A 20,189-nucleotide genomic window follows, 5' to 3' on the forward strand; every position below is an offset into this window, starting at 1 on the left:
TCACTAAACCTTTTAAATTAGCACTGAAGTTTTGTAAATTGATAAATTTACAAACTGGTACATTGATTTGGCAATAACAATTTTCTGAGAAAATATGTATTAAAGAAACCGAGTAAATAGCAACTTATGATCCAGCATACTTTTTTTACCACTTGAATCTTCACTATTTATAAGGTACCTTCTACTTACAACAATTTCATTTGCAAAATATGTCATATTTGAGTATTTATGTTTACTGTCCTCTTGTGTTGCCCAATTGTGATATCCACACTTTTCTACCTTCTTTTGATACACAATCTCTTCACCATTGTCTCCTGTCATTTGTATACCCACTAGGGAGGAGGGTCTTCTTGACAAATTGTATTGCAGTTTACGAATTAGTGTAGCATGAAGCTTCTGTGTCCACACAGATCTGCCCCTAGTACTCAGTTTCCATGGAATGAACCCTCCTGCCATTTCATGCATTTTGTGCAAGTAGAAACTTCCTAAGTTACATGGAAGTAACCTTTTTCAATGTAATAACAATATTCTCACAAAAACAGTTACTGTAACTTGTTTATTGGAGGAGAATTTTAGAACACCCTGCCTTGCAGTTGCCTCGAAGACAAATAAAATAGAATATGTGAGGAAGAAGGAATATTGGCACCAGCTAGATAGGAATTATTGCCTTTTTGTTCTCTCTAATATCATCTGGCTTGGCTGTATTGACTTCTGAATTCTGAACAAGGTGCTTTTTATGGAATAGGACTGTTAACCTTACATGGAGACCCCACTCTGTGAGACCACATTTTTCATTTGTGGTTAATTTCCCTGGCTTTACTATGCCAACAAGTATAGGAATTGTAGCTTTCCTGGTGACGTGATTCAAACAGGTGTTCTCGGGTTACCAGCCAGGTTAAATTGGCATTAGCTTCCAATGTTTCGAGCATAGCTTGAAGGGAATGATGATGAAAGCAATGTATGCGCTCGAAATGTTGGAAGCTAACACCAATTTAACCTGGCTGGTAATCTGAGAACACCTGTTCATATGTCAACAAGGTTTCTCCCACCTTTTTAATTTTCTGTCAGGGATCCTTCTCTTAGTCTTTGGGAAACCCCTCTCTGAAAGGCAGGACAAAAGGATAGATGACATAAAGAGACTTCAGAACATACAGAATAACAAGATGGAGACCAAAAGGGCAAGATAGAAAGAAATGGACCAGCATTGTTGAGAAAGCGAAAGCTATGTCAAGGCCCCTGACGCTAAAGGAGGAATTGCCAACCTCAGTGGCCGAGTTCTTAGCACTACGATGACAAGGGCCCGAGTTCGAATTCCAGAATGGACATGGGTGTTCCTTGTGAGAGTTCCTTCATCAATTTCATCATATCATCACTCAACCTCATCTTCACGATTAGCCAAAAGTGGCAAAAAAATGAAGTAAAATGAACCAAATCAACCAAGCAACCAAAGCCAAAGAAGAAATTAGAGAGAAATTTTGATATCCCTCCCAAAACCATATAAAATTCCTGAACAAGCTTTCCTTTACAACTGGATAATCCAGTTTCGTCGTTACTAGATTGTCAGCAAAGTTATTGTCATGCAAAACCAAAATTTGCTATACATTCTTGTATTCATCTTTAAAACGCCTTTCTAAATGTAGTCCATAATATGGCATGTTGCTGTTCATGTGAATCATTGCTTTCCGTTTGAGCTAGTGCTGAGTCAAATGACGCTGCATCTTCTGAATTTCTATTACTCCTAATGTTTTTTGATCCTGTTCTGTGTCTTCATTTCTTGTTACCACTACGTTTGATATTGTGTGTCAACTGCACATTGTGTCAGTGTCAAGTGGACGAGTGTCTTGCATCAGAAGCTTTTCTTTTTGAGTTCTGAAATAGTTTTGAGTGTTCCTAGTGTAGCTACTATCTTTTACATTTGTAATTTGCAAGAAGAGAGATTTATTCCTTTACTAGAACTTTCTCAGCTGTAGACCAGTTAACGAGAATCATGAAGTTAATGGGAAAGCCAGATGGTGACCTACTAAACACACTTTGTAGTGAGGAGGTAATGACAATGCATGATGACTGTTTGAACGCAGGTTTAATTTTAGCAGACTGAGAAGTTTGAGGGAAATGATGGGAACAAAATGCACTATTGCATTTTCATTTGAATTCTTGCTGTCTCGACTAATTCGCCGTAAAATGCAAATGTTTATCTCACAGATATTTACACAAGTTTGATATGATATCTCTGTACAGTTCTGTAAACTAAATTAGAGTGGCAACGTAATGTTTGGGAGAATGTTGAGAAAATGAGAAACTATTTAGAATGTGGGGGGAAAAGTACAAAACATTAAACTTATATTTATCTTTTACTAGCAGAATAATGTAGGATATGTGGGAGATGAAAGAATAGCGAAAATATTTTCATGAATGAATCGTATGTCAAAATATTATTGAAGCTGTGAAAGAGAGAGGATATTATGGAATGGGTTTTACTTGTCCAGTATGAGATCAATTGGAAGGAATACATTTGTAAGGAACTAAATGTTTTTGCTTGTGCTGGTGCTTTTTGTGTGGAAAAAGTTTTCTACAGAATGTTCGAGAAGTCCCAGTACCCCATAAATTATATTACATATTATTCCTAAATATATAATTGCATATGTATTTACATTATAACATACTTGTGAGCAAACAAAATCAATAAGAACAACTTACTATCACAACAACAATATAAGAAATAAAAATTTAAATTCAGCCCATGCCTGCTTACTTAAACTTTCTAATAATATTATTAAAGACCCAACGTCATGAACGTTCTAGAGATTGTAATCTACTGGTTGAATTGGTATAGTACCAAATTGTCCTGCGAGTATAAAGCGAATGTGAATTTTCAATACAATCACAACTCGATTCGTGCATGTATGGGGACTTGTCGGACATACTGCATTTCCGTGTTGCTCTTCTTACCCGAACACCTCAGGTGCTATAAAGAAGGCATAGGCAGTCTGCCAGACAAGTGAAAGAGCACTCTCGTATACACTTTAGTGCTGCAAGAGGGGTGGAAATAGTAAAGTGTATGAGGCAGGAGACTTCGTCTGTCTTGCTCGTGCTGTGGGAAAACTCTTGTTAGTAACTCCCCTGTGCAGTGTTGCATTGTAATCATGGCAGAAGAAACGTTTTTTTTCCCACTGCAGTATTGTTTACCTCTTAATGCAAAGGGCTTCCCCACTCCTTCTCTATTGCTTACTGATTTTGAGGTACAGTGTGCAGATTTGAAGCTTTCACTGCCCTTAAAGGACTTGCCATGTTATAGTGTCCTTACCCCATCCCTTTTTTTTTTTTTTTCTAAAACCACAATGCGTGTCACAGTTGACAGTCTAAAGCATTGCCACATATTTTCTCCCTTCTATCAGCAGCCAACCCTCTGGATATGGCCACTGTATCACCCAGCGGAATGTATATAAGGGAGGAATGGAGACAAGAACGTAAAAAAAGAAACTGACCAAATCGAACCTTTCGCGTTTGTCGAAAAATTCTCAAGGGAGCGAGGGAAGAATGTGCACTTATGCCACCCTCTCCCTGTCCTGTTTTGAGGGCAGGGGTGGGAGTGCCAAGCCGCTTGGCAACTCCAAACTATCCTGCCTTTGTCTGTGTTCACTACACCTTTAGATTTATGGCTGTGGTTTTCTCTCTGATTGGGGAAACTAAGGACATTTTACCTTGGTGAAGCCTGTACTACAAGTGCTGAAGGCTGCTATAAACCACAATAATGAATTAATTGGTTTCTAAAATAAGATGAGCAACATGGTCATACAAACCCTTTTGTCCGCATATTTGGCACCAGATCATGGGTTGTTTGCGTTAGTCATAAGCATGTAATAACTACTAAAGTGATATACTTAATTTTCTTTTTATTTGGTTGGTAGATTTCATTATTAAACAGGTAATTTAGGTAGCTATTCTTGCTTGTGTACATATTGCGATGAAATTACTAAAAACAGTTCTAATGCTAATACTGCTTTTCTCTTTCAGTCATACATTTTGTTTTCACAAGGTTATTTTTTTTATGTGAAGGAACAAATGGAAAGTTGTATAAAGCAAGGTTTTATTTCATCTTGCGAGTTACGTGAAATATGTTTGACATGTTCTCTCATTGTCTTTTTTCTCTGTGTGTTTGAATTCTACTTTTGATGATTTGGTAAAATTAATTTATTAATTTTAATTTATATATAAATAAATAGATGCATTCGTATTGATGTATCATAGTTTTACTTATTAATTTTACTTATAAACCGATACATTGGTATACATGTTTTGACCAATACCAATTTAGCACTGATTCTGTTCAATCTCAAATATACATCAAAATGTTAGCTAATGATTGGACGTTTTCTAATGTTTGAAATTTGTTTTTAAAACATTAAATGAGTTTAAATTGTAATAAGATTTTCCATGATGTGTGTAATTATTGTTTTTTTGTTAGCATTGAATGAATTTACAAGGTGATAATTCATATTTAGTTTTTAAAAGCTTTATTTTATCTCTGCAAACTTTTTCTGTCTTTATTTAACCATTCTTTGTTTTCTTTCTTTCTGCACTACTCTCTTCTTTCCGCCTCTACATTTAAATTTTCTGCATTTGATATGGTTACATTACACTTTTCTCTTTATTGCTAAAAAACTTTCTTGTAATTATCTTCTCTGATATGTAGTTACTTACTAATTACTTAATTGCTCTTTAGTTACTTTCTTTTCATTCTATGATATTTATATAAAATATGCCAAGTAAAGATTTTTGTAACAGAATATGTAATCAATTGCTTGGTGAATTATAATAGATAAATTAGTATGTTAAAATAATCCTGTTGTAATCGCTGTACAGTACAGCAGGTACTAGAAAATTGAATCAATCATGAGTTATAACCTTGGGGATATAACGGTATACATTAAAAAAAAAGGTATAAAAAGTAATTCTTTCTGGTGCTACTCATGTAAGTTGTCTGTGCTGCTATTACCTAAGTTCTTCAACCAATGGTCCATTGCTTCTGAACCTTATAATCTCTGTAATTGTTCTGGCACTGCTGAATCAACACTAGAAACTTTATTCCCTTCCCACTTTTTACACTAAAGATTAGAGAAATTAACCAATTAGATTGTACTATGTAATTACTGATGAACAATAAACACTTAAAGTTTTTACATGCACCTGTTTCTGAATCCTTCATGGCAATATTTTATCCAAATCTTTGGATAATTTCAAAGCTCAAGCAGGACGATCCTATTCTAGCTAAAATGTGAAAGAAAATTACACAGTACCATAACACTCTTTGAATTCAAAAGCCTATGAAGCAATTTTTTGTTGAGGGATATGTTAGTGCATGTAGTTCCAATGCTGCTATCATCAGACTTTTGAGACCTGAGCCCACTACTATATCTTTTCATAAATTCACATTTGTACTCATACACTGGTCAAAAAAATTAGGAGAGCAAGCAAGAAATCCCAAAACCAAAGTTGGTAAGTCAAAAGTAGCAATGTATTTTGATTAGGTGAGTGTGTCCTCAACCAGTACAATACATGTCTATTGAGTCATTAGCACAACAGAGTTCTAGGGGTGATTTCTGCAAGGTACTGCACAAAATCAGGAGAACAGCACGGTGATAAGACAACAGAAATGGACAGATACGCAACAGATCCATACCTCTAGTAAGGCGTGTGGTCGCCATGAACTGCTATGACAGCTGCACATCTGTTTTGCATGGAACCAATAAGGTTATCAACGACAGCCTGCGGGATATTCACCCATTCCTCCAGAAGGGCCATTTCCAACTGTTGCAGAGTTGTAGGCGGCGCTGGCCGAGCAGCAATGCGTCTTCCGAGTGTGTCCCACACATGTTCAATGGGATTCAAGTCTGGGGAGGATGCTGGCCATACCATTCGCTCGATACCCTCATCCCGTAGCATGGCGTCAACCAGACGTGCTCGGTGAGGTCGGGCATTATCGTCCACAAAAATGAAACGATCACCGATATCTGCAGCCATTGGGACAACATGAGGCCTGAGGATCTCATCCCGGTACCGTAAGGCTGTCAAAGTACCGTTCCGGATAATGTGCAAGGGGGTACGTCGACCAACACTGATCCCTGCCCATACCATTAAGCCACCGCCACCATAATGAGACACTTCACGCACATGTGCGGGATAATTGCGAGTCCCAGTCCCACGTTCCCTCCAGATGAGAATGCGTCGATTATCTGACTGGAGACTGAAACGTGACTCATCCGAGAAGAGAACTGAACTCCACTCTCCATGTCCCCACTCATGATGTTCCACAGCCCACTGTCTGCGGGCCCTATGGTGTTGGGCATTCAGAGGGACACACACCATTGGTCTTCTTTAAAGACCCCTTTCCAGCAGGCGATTCCGTACAGTTTGGCCCGAGACTCTTCGTCCTGTTGCCAAAACAAGGCCACGTTGCAAGTCAGTTGCAGTTTGCTGCCTATTCCTGCGAGCCGACAATGCTAAGTACCAGTCTTCCCTAACTGTTGTTGACCGTGGGCGACCTTGCCCAGGCCTCCTTCGTACTGTACCTGTCTGTTGAAATCGTGTCCAGAACCTGGAAATGACACTGCGTGACACACCAAGGGCTGCAGCCACCTCACGTTGTGTTTGCCCTGCTTCCATCCTCCCAATGGCTCTCCATGCGCTAGATTCCCCTAAATCGTGTTGTTCTGCCATTGTTCCTATTCAACACTACTCAACTGAATCCCACCTGCACTTACGGTCTGCCAGCACCAAACAACCGGTGTTCCCAAGTGACCTCGTGATTGCTCCTCATATCACAAATTCTGCCACGTGCCTTATGGTGTCACTAGAGAGCTCTTCATGCTGATGATTCATCACAGATTAATTGTACTGGTTGAGGATACACTCACTTCATCAACATACATTGCTACTTTTGACTTTCCAACTTTGGTTTTGGGATTTCTTGCTTGCTCCCCTAATTGTTTTGACCAGTGTAGTTCTAGATCAACAGTGAAATTTTTAGGCAGGGATCAGATTAAGACTATTGACACCAAAAGTGAAAGCAAAGGAATCTTCTTAATCTAGTGGGCAGTGTCAATCTACTCAATACAAAATGTTCTACTTGCAATACCCAAATAAGTCTTTCTAAGTGAATTAAAGATTATAAGGATGTCTCCTTTTAAACCTTGATAGCACCAGAAAAGATATGTATATTAACAATAGATGTTCACCCTTATAGCCCCATACAGTTTGAAAGCATTTCATTGCTTCAGTTTTTCAGAGTACTGTGTGTCTCATTGCATTAACTGCACAGAACTTGTATCCAGAGTCGTAGCTGGGAGTGGGGGCCTGGCTGCCCGACTCACTGGCAAATGCAGGATGTCGAATGAGCAAAAAGAGAAAAAGTTGGAAAAAGATCAGATGTCAAGACACCCTGTGAATGTATAGTATCCAATCAAATTAATGTTATTGCAGCATGCACACTTGGGATACTCGGATGACCATTTTTACCATGGTTTCCTTATGGGGGACAAGGGTTGCATTTGTGGGTGAATATTATAAAGTTTGCACAAAATACTAGAATAACAGTTGCCCCAAGAGGGAGGCACTGAATTTGTTGCAGGGGACACCAGATTCTATTCTCGCCCCAGGTCCTGGTTCTCTAGCTACGGCTCTGTTCGTATCTGATACATATAATTCTGTTGAAGAGATGCATGTGAATAATTTCAGTTTATCACTTGCTTTAAGTGTGGATATCCTTAACCTACTTGTGTACAGACATTGACCAACTAACTCGTATACTTTGCCTCTGTGGTACTCCTAATAAGGAGACACTATCCAAAATAACAAGCGATGAGGTAGAGTAACTAATTTAATCTGCTTTACTTTGGTTTACTATGACTTGCATGGATGTTGTAGTTGTAGCACTAAAGTAGATATATTTATGCACTAGTGTCTAATATTTAAGGAACAAGTCATTCTTTCATGTAAGTTATATGTGATGCATTTTGTGGAACAACAGTGTACCTTATTTCTGGTTGGTGTTTACAAGGTTAATCTATCAGCAAATTACGAGTCATTCGGAAAGAAACTGCTGTTTAAGTATGAAATAAACATCAGGACATTGTGAGAGTTTTTATTATATACAACTGTAAGAGACAACTCTAATCTATTTTTCTACGTAAGCACCGTTTCTGTTGAGGCACTTATCATATTGGCGAACAAGGTTTACAACACCCATGTCAAGGAAATCTGCCACCTGTGCATTCAGCCATGCAGTAACACTGTCCTTGAGCTCCTGGTCATTGTTGAAGCGCGGTGCCCCTAGCCACTTCTTCATTTGTGGAAAGACATCTGACAGTTCGGTAATCGTGAACCGCCAATTGCCATGAATTTTGTCATTCAGCTTGGAGACCAGTTCATTCGTCACAATTGAAGGGTGCCCACTCCTTGCCTCGTCGTGGATGTTGAAAGCACAACACCATTGCCGAACAGCACTGTCACTCATAATGTTCACCCATATACAGCACAAATCTTCTGATGAATTTCAGCCGCTTTCATCTTTTTGGTCCACAAATACACAGGCAGCAGATTTCTATGACATGGGTATTGTAAACCTTATTCGCTGATATGATAAGTGTCTCAACAGAAAAAATAGCTTAGAGTTGTCTCTTTGAGTTATATATGATAAAAACTCTCACAATGTCCTGGTGTTTCTTTTATACTCAAATGGAAATTACTTTCCAAATGACCCTCGTATTCCCTGAATAGCACCACTGGAATATTTCGAAAAACTGAATTTATTACACACAATATCGTGAATAGGCGACTAAAATTTATTAAAAATGCAGAGAAAGTGACATAATCATGTTCTCTTTGAATGTTCTGAACTGCACGCACCAAACAGTCATGCACAGCGGATCTCTGTGGATCACCATGCACATTTCTTTATCCTTCATTGAAGAGTTACAACATTCTCCATACCACTGAACCACTCATTGTGTATCCTCCATACACCTTACAAAGTTGATGATAAATTTCAGCTGGGTGCCCACTCCTTGGCTCGTCGTGGATGTTCGTTCGTCCATCCTTGAAAGTAACTTCCCTCGTAGGGTGCTGCACCGTGAGTTTTTGCTCGATAGTTTATTAGTTTTCACAAATGATGCTAGATGGCATATGGAATTGACCGCTTCTTTGCTTGAACAAATAATGCTCGGAACAGGCAAAATGATCGGTATGCGCTCAAAGCCCAGCAGTTCACATATAACTGTCATTTGTCTCCAGTAGTGGCTCCTCAAATATACATCGTGATGTTTAAAGACACAGTGAAATTGAAACATAAGTGAACAATGAACATAGTCATCCTCCCCATGCTAAAATATAGTTTTGTCTATCTTACCAATACATAGCAATATAGAAAGTGAATAGATGATTATGGGCTGAAACTACCAGGGCAGATACATGTATATATTATTGTTACATTGAAATGATATTTGATTCCATACACTTGAGCGTGGGAGACTCAAAGGAGTATTTTCAAGCGAAAGTGGTCCAATACAGTACTCCAGTTCCTCACATTCAAGAAACACACTACAGACTGCATTTCACACAGAACAGGCTTCTCAATTTTCTTCAACATTATAAACACACAGCACAATGCTTAAACCATGTTCGAATGTCCACAAATGGCACCTGTACCTTGCCAAAGAATCCACAAGCTGTGCACCATTTTGTCAGCACACATTGCAGTGGCAGTATTTGCAAATGGAACTTATTTTGTGGATATCCTTCATGCAAACATCGCACTCCATGCACACTAAATTCTTGATCCTGACCTACTTCTGCTATACAGGAATAATGGGAAGCTTCTTTTTATCTGGAATAGTTTATTCACTTTTGTACCTTACATACAACATTATTTCTTATTGGGATCAAAATTAGGTACATTGTCCAAATAAATGCATCTTTCGATTCCTGCAGAAGATCACAGAATTTGTGGTTGTTCCTTAATATTTGGACACTAGAGTAGAGTAAGTTGTATGTAATGTTAATGTTGTAACAATTTCATTTTTGTTTTAATGGTCATAGATCTTACAGGAAGTCATGTTTCTGCTCGATCCCTACTTAAATTAAAGTTATTGGTTGCATTCTGTAGTACAGATTTGATGAAAGATTTGTAGAAAATTCATACAGTGAAATACGAACATGACCAATAAAATAATATATGGATAGTCCATACAACAGATAAACAATAGCACTGTCCAGATATCCAGACATTTCGGATAATCCAAATATCTAGATAATTCAGATAATCTAAATATCAGGTATCCAGATATGAGGATATGTGATATCCAGATATTTAAAATCAGGATATAAAATTATACGATATCTGGATAATATTTTATCCGGATTTAGCCATCCCTACTTTAAACTTGAGAAAATAAAATGAACATGACTTTTGTTCCTTGACAAACATCAGGGATAAGGACTTCAAAGCCAAACCTCAAATACTAACAGTTTGAGGTTTGGCTTTGAAGTCCTTATCCCTGATGTTTGTCAAGGAAGAAAAGTCATGTTCATTTTATTTTCTCAAGTTTAAAGTAGGGATGGCTAAATCCGGATAAAATATTATCCAGATATCGTATAATTTTATATCCTGATTTTAAATATCTGGATATCACATATCCTCATATCTGGATACCTGATATTTAGATTATCTGAATTATCTAGATATTTGGATTATCCGAAATGTCTGGATATCTGGACAGTGCTATTGTTTATCTGTTGTATGGACTATCCATATATTCTTTTATTGGTCATGTTCGTATTTCACTGTATGAATTTTCTACAAATCTTTCATCAAATCTGTACTACAGGATTATCTGGATAACCAAATTATCTAGATATTTGTATATCCAGATTATCCATTGCATCCAAGAGATATATTGGATAATTTGAAATGATGATTTTGTGGCCATCTAGAGTTTAAAGTATTCCTTATCAATGTTGAAAAGAATTTATATGAGTGGACAGAATATATGGCAGCTTTCAAATCAAAGTGACAAGCAACAGGTGACACATGACATGGGAATTTCATGCAGAAGTGACAAATGATAGTCTGTACAGAAAGCATTTACTGCACATGCACTACCAACAGACAGAGGTGACAAGAAGCACACTATTGAGAAAATATAATCCAGTCGTAGCGATACTCAAGCAGCATATGCAGCTTGTTCTGCCACTCTGGTATGAAGGGTATTCATTTCTGAAGGTTTTGTTTCCTAGTGTTGCTTGTTACCTGTCTTGGTTCACTTATACCTTGTCACCTCGGTATCGATCTGAAAGCTCCCTAAGGGGTCACAGTTGAGGCAGACTTGCGTATTAAAATAAATAAACAAATAGAAGAGCCATAATCTTGTACTGTAGGCCAAAATGTCACCTTGTCCTTAATTAACTATTATCACAATTTGTGTGTGTGACACCTGAACTATTGTGCTTCCTGGAGGTTCTATGTTGTTTGTTTTTTTAAATTTCTTGTATGATAATTTATTTTGCAAATCTCTTTACTCAAATAAGAACACATGATATTTGTGAACAGCTGAAAAATAAGTGGATATTTCTAGTGCTTAACAGTGTATATTGAAGAATGAAATTAAATTATAAGAAAGATACTTACAATCACAGTATATAGACATAAAATATCTAGTACAGGAAATACAAAAGAAAGAAACTAGATAACTGATTCATACCAGCATTACCCCAAGTAATGTGGTGACATATTGCTCAACACCAAACCTATTCATGGGGTCCCAGGTTTGATACCCCGTGGAGGCACATAGTGGTTCGGATCCCACTTTAAACTGTAGGTCCAGTCCCGATTAGCTTTACTATGCATAAAGTGGGCTTAAAACACCAACTCAGTCAATCAATCAAAAACCAAACCCACTCACAAATGTCTTCTATTGCTTCATTTTAGAAGGTATGTATTTTTGAATATTTTGCATTCTCATCAAAGTGAATACACAATACATGTTTGCACTTATGTACATGTTCTTGAAAATAATTAGATACTCCCCGGTACCACAGTGGTTAATGCTGATGCCATGTAATCAATAGATCCAGGGTTGAATTACCTGCAGGAACACTTTTCATAATGGTTTGCATCCTATTTTAAACTGTAAGTCGAGTGAAATTGTGGAATAAAAATACCTTTGTCAATACTACTTACATTGATATTCCCTCTGAACATTCATTTATTTAAAGCATCTTACTTGGAGTTGACTTGTATTTTGAGTTTTCTTGTGTACTTAGTCTTTAAAAAAATATATTTCTAAATCTTTTAAATCTAATCCTTATTACACCTAAAGTAATCAAATTATTTAAAAAGTGCATAATATTTCAGTCATGCAAGAATTGAAGTCATTCAACACAACTAAATTAACACCAATTTGTAAACATTTTTTATAACCTTAGATAGCTAACCTGCTCACATCTTTGCATGCCATCTTTCATGAGCTGCATTACTCTCTTGAGGTCATCATTTTCTAGTAGTTAGTGTTTTTATAATACTCTTTCTTTTTCAGTTGTAATATGCAAAAGTATACAGTGGGCACATTCCTAAAGTCTTAATAGAATGCACGAATTCAACAATGATAACTGTGCTCAGGAACTTTAGTGAAAACAGTTAAATTTTATGTTTTTAGGAATACGCTAGGCAAAAACATGAGTCACAGTATTTTGTTTATGAAAAGTTTATAGTGGTTTACACATGATGTGCAGCTGGAGACATTATCTGGCAAAAGTGAACTCTTATTGCCGAGGTTCTTACTCATATTAATTACACATTAAGAACAGTTGCAGATCGATCTTGTACATGTTGCCGTGTGTTGTTTTCTGTTCAAAATGTGATGTATTTTCCATTTCTTTGAAGGAGTCTTCATTATTTATCATTCTTATCAATTCTGGCCTCCCCGATGATGCAGTGGCAGCATTGTTGCCTTGTAATCAAGGGGTCCCAGGTTCAATACCCGGTAGAGGCACGTAGTGGTTCGCATCCCACTTTAAACTGTAGGTCCAGTCCCGATTAGCCTTACTGTGCATAAAGTGTACTTAAAACACCAACTCTTATCAATCAATCAAATGGTATCAATTCGAAGCAGCCATGCAATGCTCCTGCTACAATTAGCAAACGACTTTCATGGAACAAACCGATCCCATCTTACGTGTTTGTACAAGAACAAATATCATGCATTGTATGAAAAAGATACTTTAGGAATGCCGATATGAACTTCACAATCATCACATGGAACTTTCAGAATGTGCTCATTGTTACTTCAAACTGACCAATGAACAGATAAAATTTATTTGTGTAGGTTCAAGCAATGAGATATGTTTTTCTGTATACAAGGTTGAACTGGGTGTAATAATAATTTTAATAAAAAATTAAAGATTACAAAGATAACTTGTTTCTTTATTTTCTAGGCCAGAAATTACATTTTGTCCTTGCCACCAATGAAGAAGAAGGACATGAAACAAGTTTTCAAAGGAGCTAATCCTTTGGGTAAGTAGCACAGAGCAGTTCACTGCAAGAGTAAAGATTTTTTTCCCATTTTAGTGTATTAATGAGCAATGCTGGGATTGTTATATATATGTCACTTTTGCTGACTGTAGCTAGCTGTCACCTCAAGCTTCTACAGATACAAACGTGTGATATATTCCGGTTCCAGAAGCCTTGAAAGTGAAGAATGGAGCCCGATTAAAAAGAGAGGTGCATATTATTACAAAAGATGAATTATATTAAATTAAAATATAATTAGAAACAATATCACGAAAATGTCCCAAATATTTTTTTTTCCAGAATCATAGAAGTGTAAGACTTTTTTTTTTTGTCATGTTAGGATTAAGTGAATAATATGTTTCCCCAGAGTCCTATTTCTATTAATAGTTATGAAACCATTTTGTTGAAGTCTGCATTATTCATCATTCTTCCTTCATTACTGTAATCTTTGTCTCACGACCATTAGTGATTTATTTTATTTTTATCAAAGTCAACATTTCTCTCATGAAGAATTAACACATTCACACCCAGCTCTGGGAGGGGTATTTAATTGGCATTTTCTGAATCCAAACTTGCCGCCATCTTAAATTTTCTTTTTGAAAATGGTACCCTGGAGACTGTAAATGGCAATTTTTCATAGACTTTTTTCTGCCTGGCGGATAGGAACCTGACCTGTCGGTTCCTATGGCAGAGTGGTTAGCACATTGCACAACAATGCCAGGGATCCCAGGTTCAAATCTCAGCCTGGGCATGGCTATTTTTGAGTGTCCATTCATCAATTTCATCATACCATCACTCATTCCCATCTTCACAAATTAGCCAAAAAGTGGCACAAAAGGTGAAGTAAAATAAAGCAGATCAATCAATCTTCGAGGTTTCCTGCTGGTGTCCCCTATTAGTCCTCCAAGGATCCAAGCACCGGACATGGTCTTGGCTATAGCATCGGATCTCTCCCACAGTCAAGTGGTGCACCCTTTTTTATATGCAAATCCAGATGTGGGTGGGTAGAGGGGGGGGGGATGCCAAAAAACTGAAAAAAATGGACTTTGCAGCTAACTAACCTTAGTCATTTATGGGCAAATACAAGCACATACTTTAAAATGACCATGGTCGTTTACAGCCTGGAATGTTTTATGTGTAAATTGAATGTTCTTTTCAACTGTGAACATGTTGGCTCAGTTCTATGCGCTAGTTTCTACAAACCTTTTCATTATAATTTTTCTAATTATGTTGCTGATAGTATTGAAGTAACTGTCTCTGTATTTCTGGCACTGGAAAAATAACTTTTTTTTCTAAAATTTTGAAAGAGTACATAAATTTTGCTTATCAAAGATCATAATTCAACTCCTATCAGAAAGAAATTATGCCCGGTGTGTGTATCTGTACTTAATCAATAGATTAGAAAGAGTTCAAAATGAGCTTGTTGAACCCTTCCCTCATATATGGCCATGTTGGATATTGCGAAGACTTAAGTAGTTGCTCTCTTTTTAGTTTTCACCTCGACTAGCTTGTGTTAGTTGAAAGAGTTGTCAGCTCAACATTAAAATAATGCATGCACAGTGTTGTAGTGATACATCTAATTATGTATTGCCTTTACGTCACGTGAATCCCTTCACCTACATTTTCTTCCTTGTCAGCAATCAACCTTTTGGAACAGATGCTTGAGCTGGATGCCGATCGCCGCCTAACAGCGGAACAAGCTCTTGCACATCAGTACCTTGCTCAATATGCAGACCCTTCCGATGAACCAGGGTCTGCTCTGTATGACCAGAGTTTTGAGGACATGGACCTCCTTGTTGATAAGTGGAAAGGTAGGTGTTCGAACTTTTAAGCAGAAAATGCAATATATGTACTCTCAAACTTAGACTTCATGATTTTATGGTTGTACTGTATATCTAACTTACCTTCCAATTATTTTTCTTTCTATTTTGGTTAATTGGATCACCTCTTTGGTTAACCCTCCCGTTGCCAAGCTTTTCGACACCTTTATTTTACCAAGCAGGGTATTTTGACTACCCCAATACAATTTTGTGATTTAGTGTATTATTTGTTTTTAGATTGTTATTTTCAATGAATAGCTTTATTTAGTATTGAAATACAGTTTTTCAAATTATTAAAAGTATTTAAACTGAACATAAACACCGTATGGTGACACTAGTGCAGCGTTGCCATGTATGCACGCTCTAATTCAACTCAACAATAGTAACCTGAAACAATAGAGTACAATATATGGTATTTGAGCTAAACAATGGATGTATGGTAAAACTCAAAAATGGAAAAATTAAATAACAAAGATGAATGAGAGACATATTTCATAAAACCTTCATTTTTGACAAATAAGAAGATAATACATTTCATACCAAGCGGGGTAGTCTCACAACCCCACCAATATATCCTGTCAATAATAACTATAAAAACAATAAAAATTGGGTCAGTCACGAGTGTAAATACAATTTCAATCATTTTAGGACAAAGTCATGAAACCACAAGTATGTAGGTCTTCAGATAAAATTATTATAGGGAAAAATCAACCTGGGGTAGTCGGAATACCCCGCTTGGTAATGCGAGGGTTAATCACAGTCATGAGTATGAATGATGCGATAAGCATATTGTTAGATCTATCTGTGCGTTAAACTTTAACAAATGGAACTGAAGCCCATGCTTTTCAAACTCTCCTTAATGTACAAAAAAAAACAAAAAAAACATAATTCAAGAACTAATTGTTGTAGGGAGATGAAAGCTTTTTTTTTTATCAGAATGACAGGGCTTTTAGCGGAGGTGAAACTTATACATTGCACCTCCTAGTAATGAAAGTTAAAGGAAGAAAAAATCAAAATCTAAAAAAAAAAAATGTTTTTGCATGCCCCGGTGGCTGCCACAATTGGTCAAAGAGGTTCCATTGTCTGGAATCACATAGCATAGTCAAGACGATGATAGAGAATGGTATTCAAATTCAAAAGATGTATTTGCAGTAGTTGAAAATAGTTTGGAACAATAAATTTTAATGGAAATCATACATTTTTCACATATTTAGTGAGATGTATGAGGGACTATTTGTAAATTTTCAGTGTGAAATTTTAATAATAATAATTACCCTTGCTGCAACAGCCTGTGAGGGCCTGGGCCTACCTACCGACTGCGGGACTCACTCCCACCTGCTGAGGTGGGATATCATCCAAACAGTTACGGGGTGACTTGTGGTCAGCACGACACACTCACAGTCATTGGTTTCATGATCAGGTTACGCTACTCATTTGTAGCTCCCCAATTTCCTCACTATGATGTGCGGCCACCGATCCCATACCCAGGCCGAAATCACAGGAGAAAAATGGTTACGCTTCCTCCAGGAGACTCGAATCTGTGCGCATCCTATATCCAGAGCTCCAAGCATGATGCCTCAGACTGTTCGGTCATGGTGCGGGACAGTGTAAAATGGTAATGCTAATTAATTTTTTTAATTAACATTACTCACCTTGATTTTTTCATAATGGAACTTGAAAGTTTGACTTCTATGTAGGTCATAGAGTAGTCACCTTAATTTGACTCACCCTCATACATTTCCTGTTTATGTACATGTGCCGAAAGGGTGAAGATTTATATTTGTATTTGAAGAGCATTTTCTCTTTTTTTTCTTCCAGAACTCGTGTATGTGGAACTCATAAACTTCATGCCACAGCAACTACATCAGGCAGAGCAGCAACAGGCACCCTAGTCACCATTATTAAATATGTATATTTTAAAATCACAAGTTGATTTTCTCATCAGCAATCAAAATGACTCATGTGCTCAGAGATGTTGGTGTTAAACAGTGTTGAACAAGAGTTTCAATCATGCCATTTTAGTTGCTTTAGTTGTAGCATCAGTTAACAGGTTTGTGCAACTATTCACCATGTAGATCCTGTCACTTTGCTTCCATGAAATTAAGGGCTTATGGTGATGTAATGAAATGGTCAGTTTTAATCACATTTTTGTTAATTTCTCTTGACGTGTTTTTGTCCACACAAAAATGTTAATGAACCTTTGTTACAAGTTAGGCCCAGATGATTTTTCTTGGTGTTAATTTTTATTGTTTTGTGCATGTTTTTTTAATTAACTTGAAAGCAGGTTCAGGTTTTTATGTTCAGTTATCAAGAGATAAAAGTACAGTTTCTAATGTGATAATAATAATTGTTATAATAACAGAGTACATATATGTAGTTTGTATAATATTTTCATGGAGCTATTTAACACGAGATGAAATGAGAAGAAATTTTGTTACTATATTTTGCTGCTGAATTAAGCTCAAAGTATCAAATATAATGCACATCACAAAGTTGTTTCTGCAAGAGAATTTAAAAATAGTTTTATTTTTAAACTAAAAAAAAAAAAAAATCAGTTGGAACTTATCGTCCAAAGTTGAAATCATCATTGCCTGTACTGTTTTTGAACTTGTGTCACAGTGCTAATATTTTTCACTGAATTTCTGAAATAATAAGACTCGGAAACCTTTTAGACTCCTGTTCATATAAAATGACAAATTTTATAAGGTTGGACAGTTGAAGTATATGTCACTTTATCTGAACAGGAGTGTACTTTGTAAATATTTTGTTTAAATTACTAACTTCCAAATCTAATCAGAATTTTTAATATAAAGTCTTCACTCTTATTTCTATCTCTGTATTAGTTCATGAATATTAATTAAATAATTTTGTCTTAACTACACCCATGATCATCGGCAATTGTCAGATTATAAATGTATAATTTGTACAAAGTATTAAGATCTGAGACTGTTGAATGATTTATTTGTTAAGATACTTTGTACTTGAAGAGTACAAATATATATACTTCCTCTAGTTGCTTCCTTATACTGTTATCATCATATTATAGCTAATAATGAATACAAATAATTTCATGTAATGGGATGTAACTGTAGCATAATTGAATGTAGCATTCAGCTTTTAGTAAAAATAATGCAGCCACTGTTATGATGCATCCTTAAGATAAATCAAGTGATTGGTTAAATCTGGAAAATTTGTTCTTTCCTGAAAATAATCCTGTAGACTAATTATTATTATTTTGTTGCAGCTAGTTTTACGTTAATTCTTTAGTTTTTAAACTTAAACTCTTTAAACTTACGACCCAATACACAAAATGGCTTTGTTAAAAACCTAGTTATCATGGATTAAATTATTGCTCAATACGTACACAATGCTGACAATTATCTGGAATGTTTGCACCCATGCTTTTATTTTCAACAGAAATTTACAATATTTAATTTTATGTGAATGTAGTGTTATATTCAGGGCACTGTGTTGACTTAACGATAATCTGGACTATATGTATTAAGTTGAATACTGTTTTAACATTAACTGTGGTGCTAAGAACGAAAACAGTTGCTATATATTTAGTCTAATACTTAGACGTAGAAAGTGCCTCTAAATATTTTTAATTACAAGTGTATTAACGGAAATTCTAATGTCGAATTGAAATTGAAACCAAGGTCACAAATGAAATAAAATATTTTTTAATCTATTTGAATAAGATTCCTTTCAATTTATTGGTTTTCACTGGCAGTGGGAACTGTCATATTTTAGTAAAAGGGTTACTAAACCTTGTTAAGATTTTTAAAGATTGCAGCATCTTCAATTTGGTGCATAATTTATGCAATGTCCTAGTATTTATTAACTTTACAATTTTGGGGTGCTTTTTTGATTATCAAGTTCTTCATTATCAATTATTAATTCAACAAATTTTAAAACAGAACAGAAATTGCAAATGCTTGTGGCACTCCTGGAAGTGAACTATAACTATAACAAGCAAAACTTACCCACTTATTCACAAAACATGTCGACATGTTGGAAAACTTGCACGGTTCACAGTTGCACTCAATGTGGGTTGCCAGCAGACTAAATTCTGATTCCATTTGTATAAACATGTTACCCAACCCCAGATCGTACATTTTGATGATAAATATCTACTAGTCATGAATCAGGCAATGCAAATCTCAGTCATTTTAGAAGTGATGTGTTCAGCACCATGCTCCAGCTATCTTTATCCCCATGCCCCCAGGTACCCATTGATTTGAGGCTGGCTGAGTCCCAGAGCCACTTTATGCTGGGATAAGGTCGGAAAAATTTCACCTTAGATCACCCACCGTGGGAATCGAACCCTGATCTCCCGTGTAGCAGCCAGATTCCCTACCAACTTGTTATGAGTTTGTGTAGGAATTCCAACGTACTACAAGGTTCAAAGGTACCCTCAGTATTTAGGTGCTCTTCAGTGAACATTTCATAACTTCTAGCTGCCAAGCAGATCATCACCAAGTGCCATTCAACAACAAAACATCAGTTGCCAAATTGGTACCCTTGACCTTCTCTACCCCCTCGAGAAAGTGAAATATGTATTTTGCATATGAAGATTACATTGTTTACGAACATTTTGAGTTGCTTGTAGCTCAGTATCGCAACTAATTTTCTTATGAAAGTAAAGCATCTTAGTTTTTGGAATATATTGTGTAGAGTTGTTTGTCTTGAAAGGCGGTAAGTGAATTAGTGGAAACAGTTAGTTATATTTGTAGAGTGATCTGCAGTCACGAAATGGCATTAATTTGGAAAGAAAATTAAAGTAAAATAAATAAATAAATAGCATG

General features: G+C 36.3%; 1 protein-coding gene across 3 annotated transcripts in view; it reads left to right on the top strand.

Annotated features, from left to right (window-relative positions):
* The window catches only part of LOC145979847 (mitogen-activated protein kinase p38a-like), a 78,674-nt gene extending 59,404 nt beyond the window's left edge, over positions 1-19,270 (top strand). The window contains exons 7-10 of one of the 3 annotated variants that reach the window (XM_083112884.1): positions 1,965-2,044; positions 13,486-13,564; positions 15,199-15,372; positions 17,200-19,270. In XM_083112884.1, the coding sequence (XP_082969010.1) occupies positions 1,965-2,044; positions 13,486-13,564; positions 15,199-15,372; positions 17,200-17,273 (407 nt within the window). In that variant the 3' untranslated portion in view covers positions 17,274-19,270. Of the gene's footprint in view, positions 1-1,964; positions 2,045-7,782; positions 7,863-13,485; positions 13,565-15,198; positions 15,373-17,199 lie in introns of all 3 variants that reach the window. The other 2 variants (XM_083112883.1, XM_083112882.1) reach the window with 2 other exon arrangements.
* The last annotated feature ends 919 nt before the right edge of the window (positions 19,271-20,189 follow it).

Source organism: Lepisma saccharinum, chromosome 26, assembly GCF_977018435.1.
Source record: "Lepisma saccharinum chromosome 26, izLepSacc3.1, whole genome shotgun sequence".
In the NCBI taxonomy this organism is placed as follows: Eukaryota; Metazoa; Arthropoda; class Insecta; order Zygentoma; family Lepismatidae; genus Lepisma; species Lepisma saccharinum.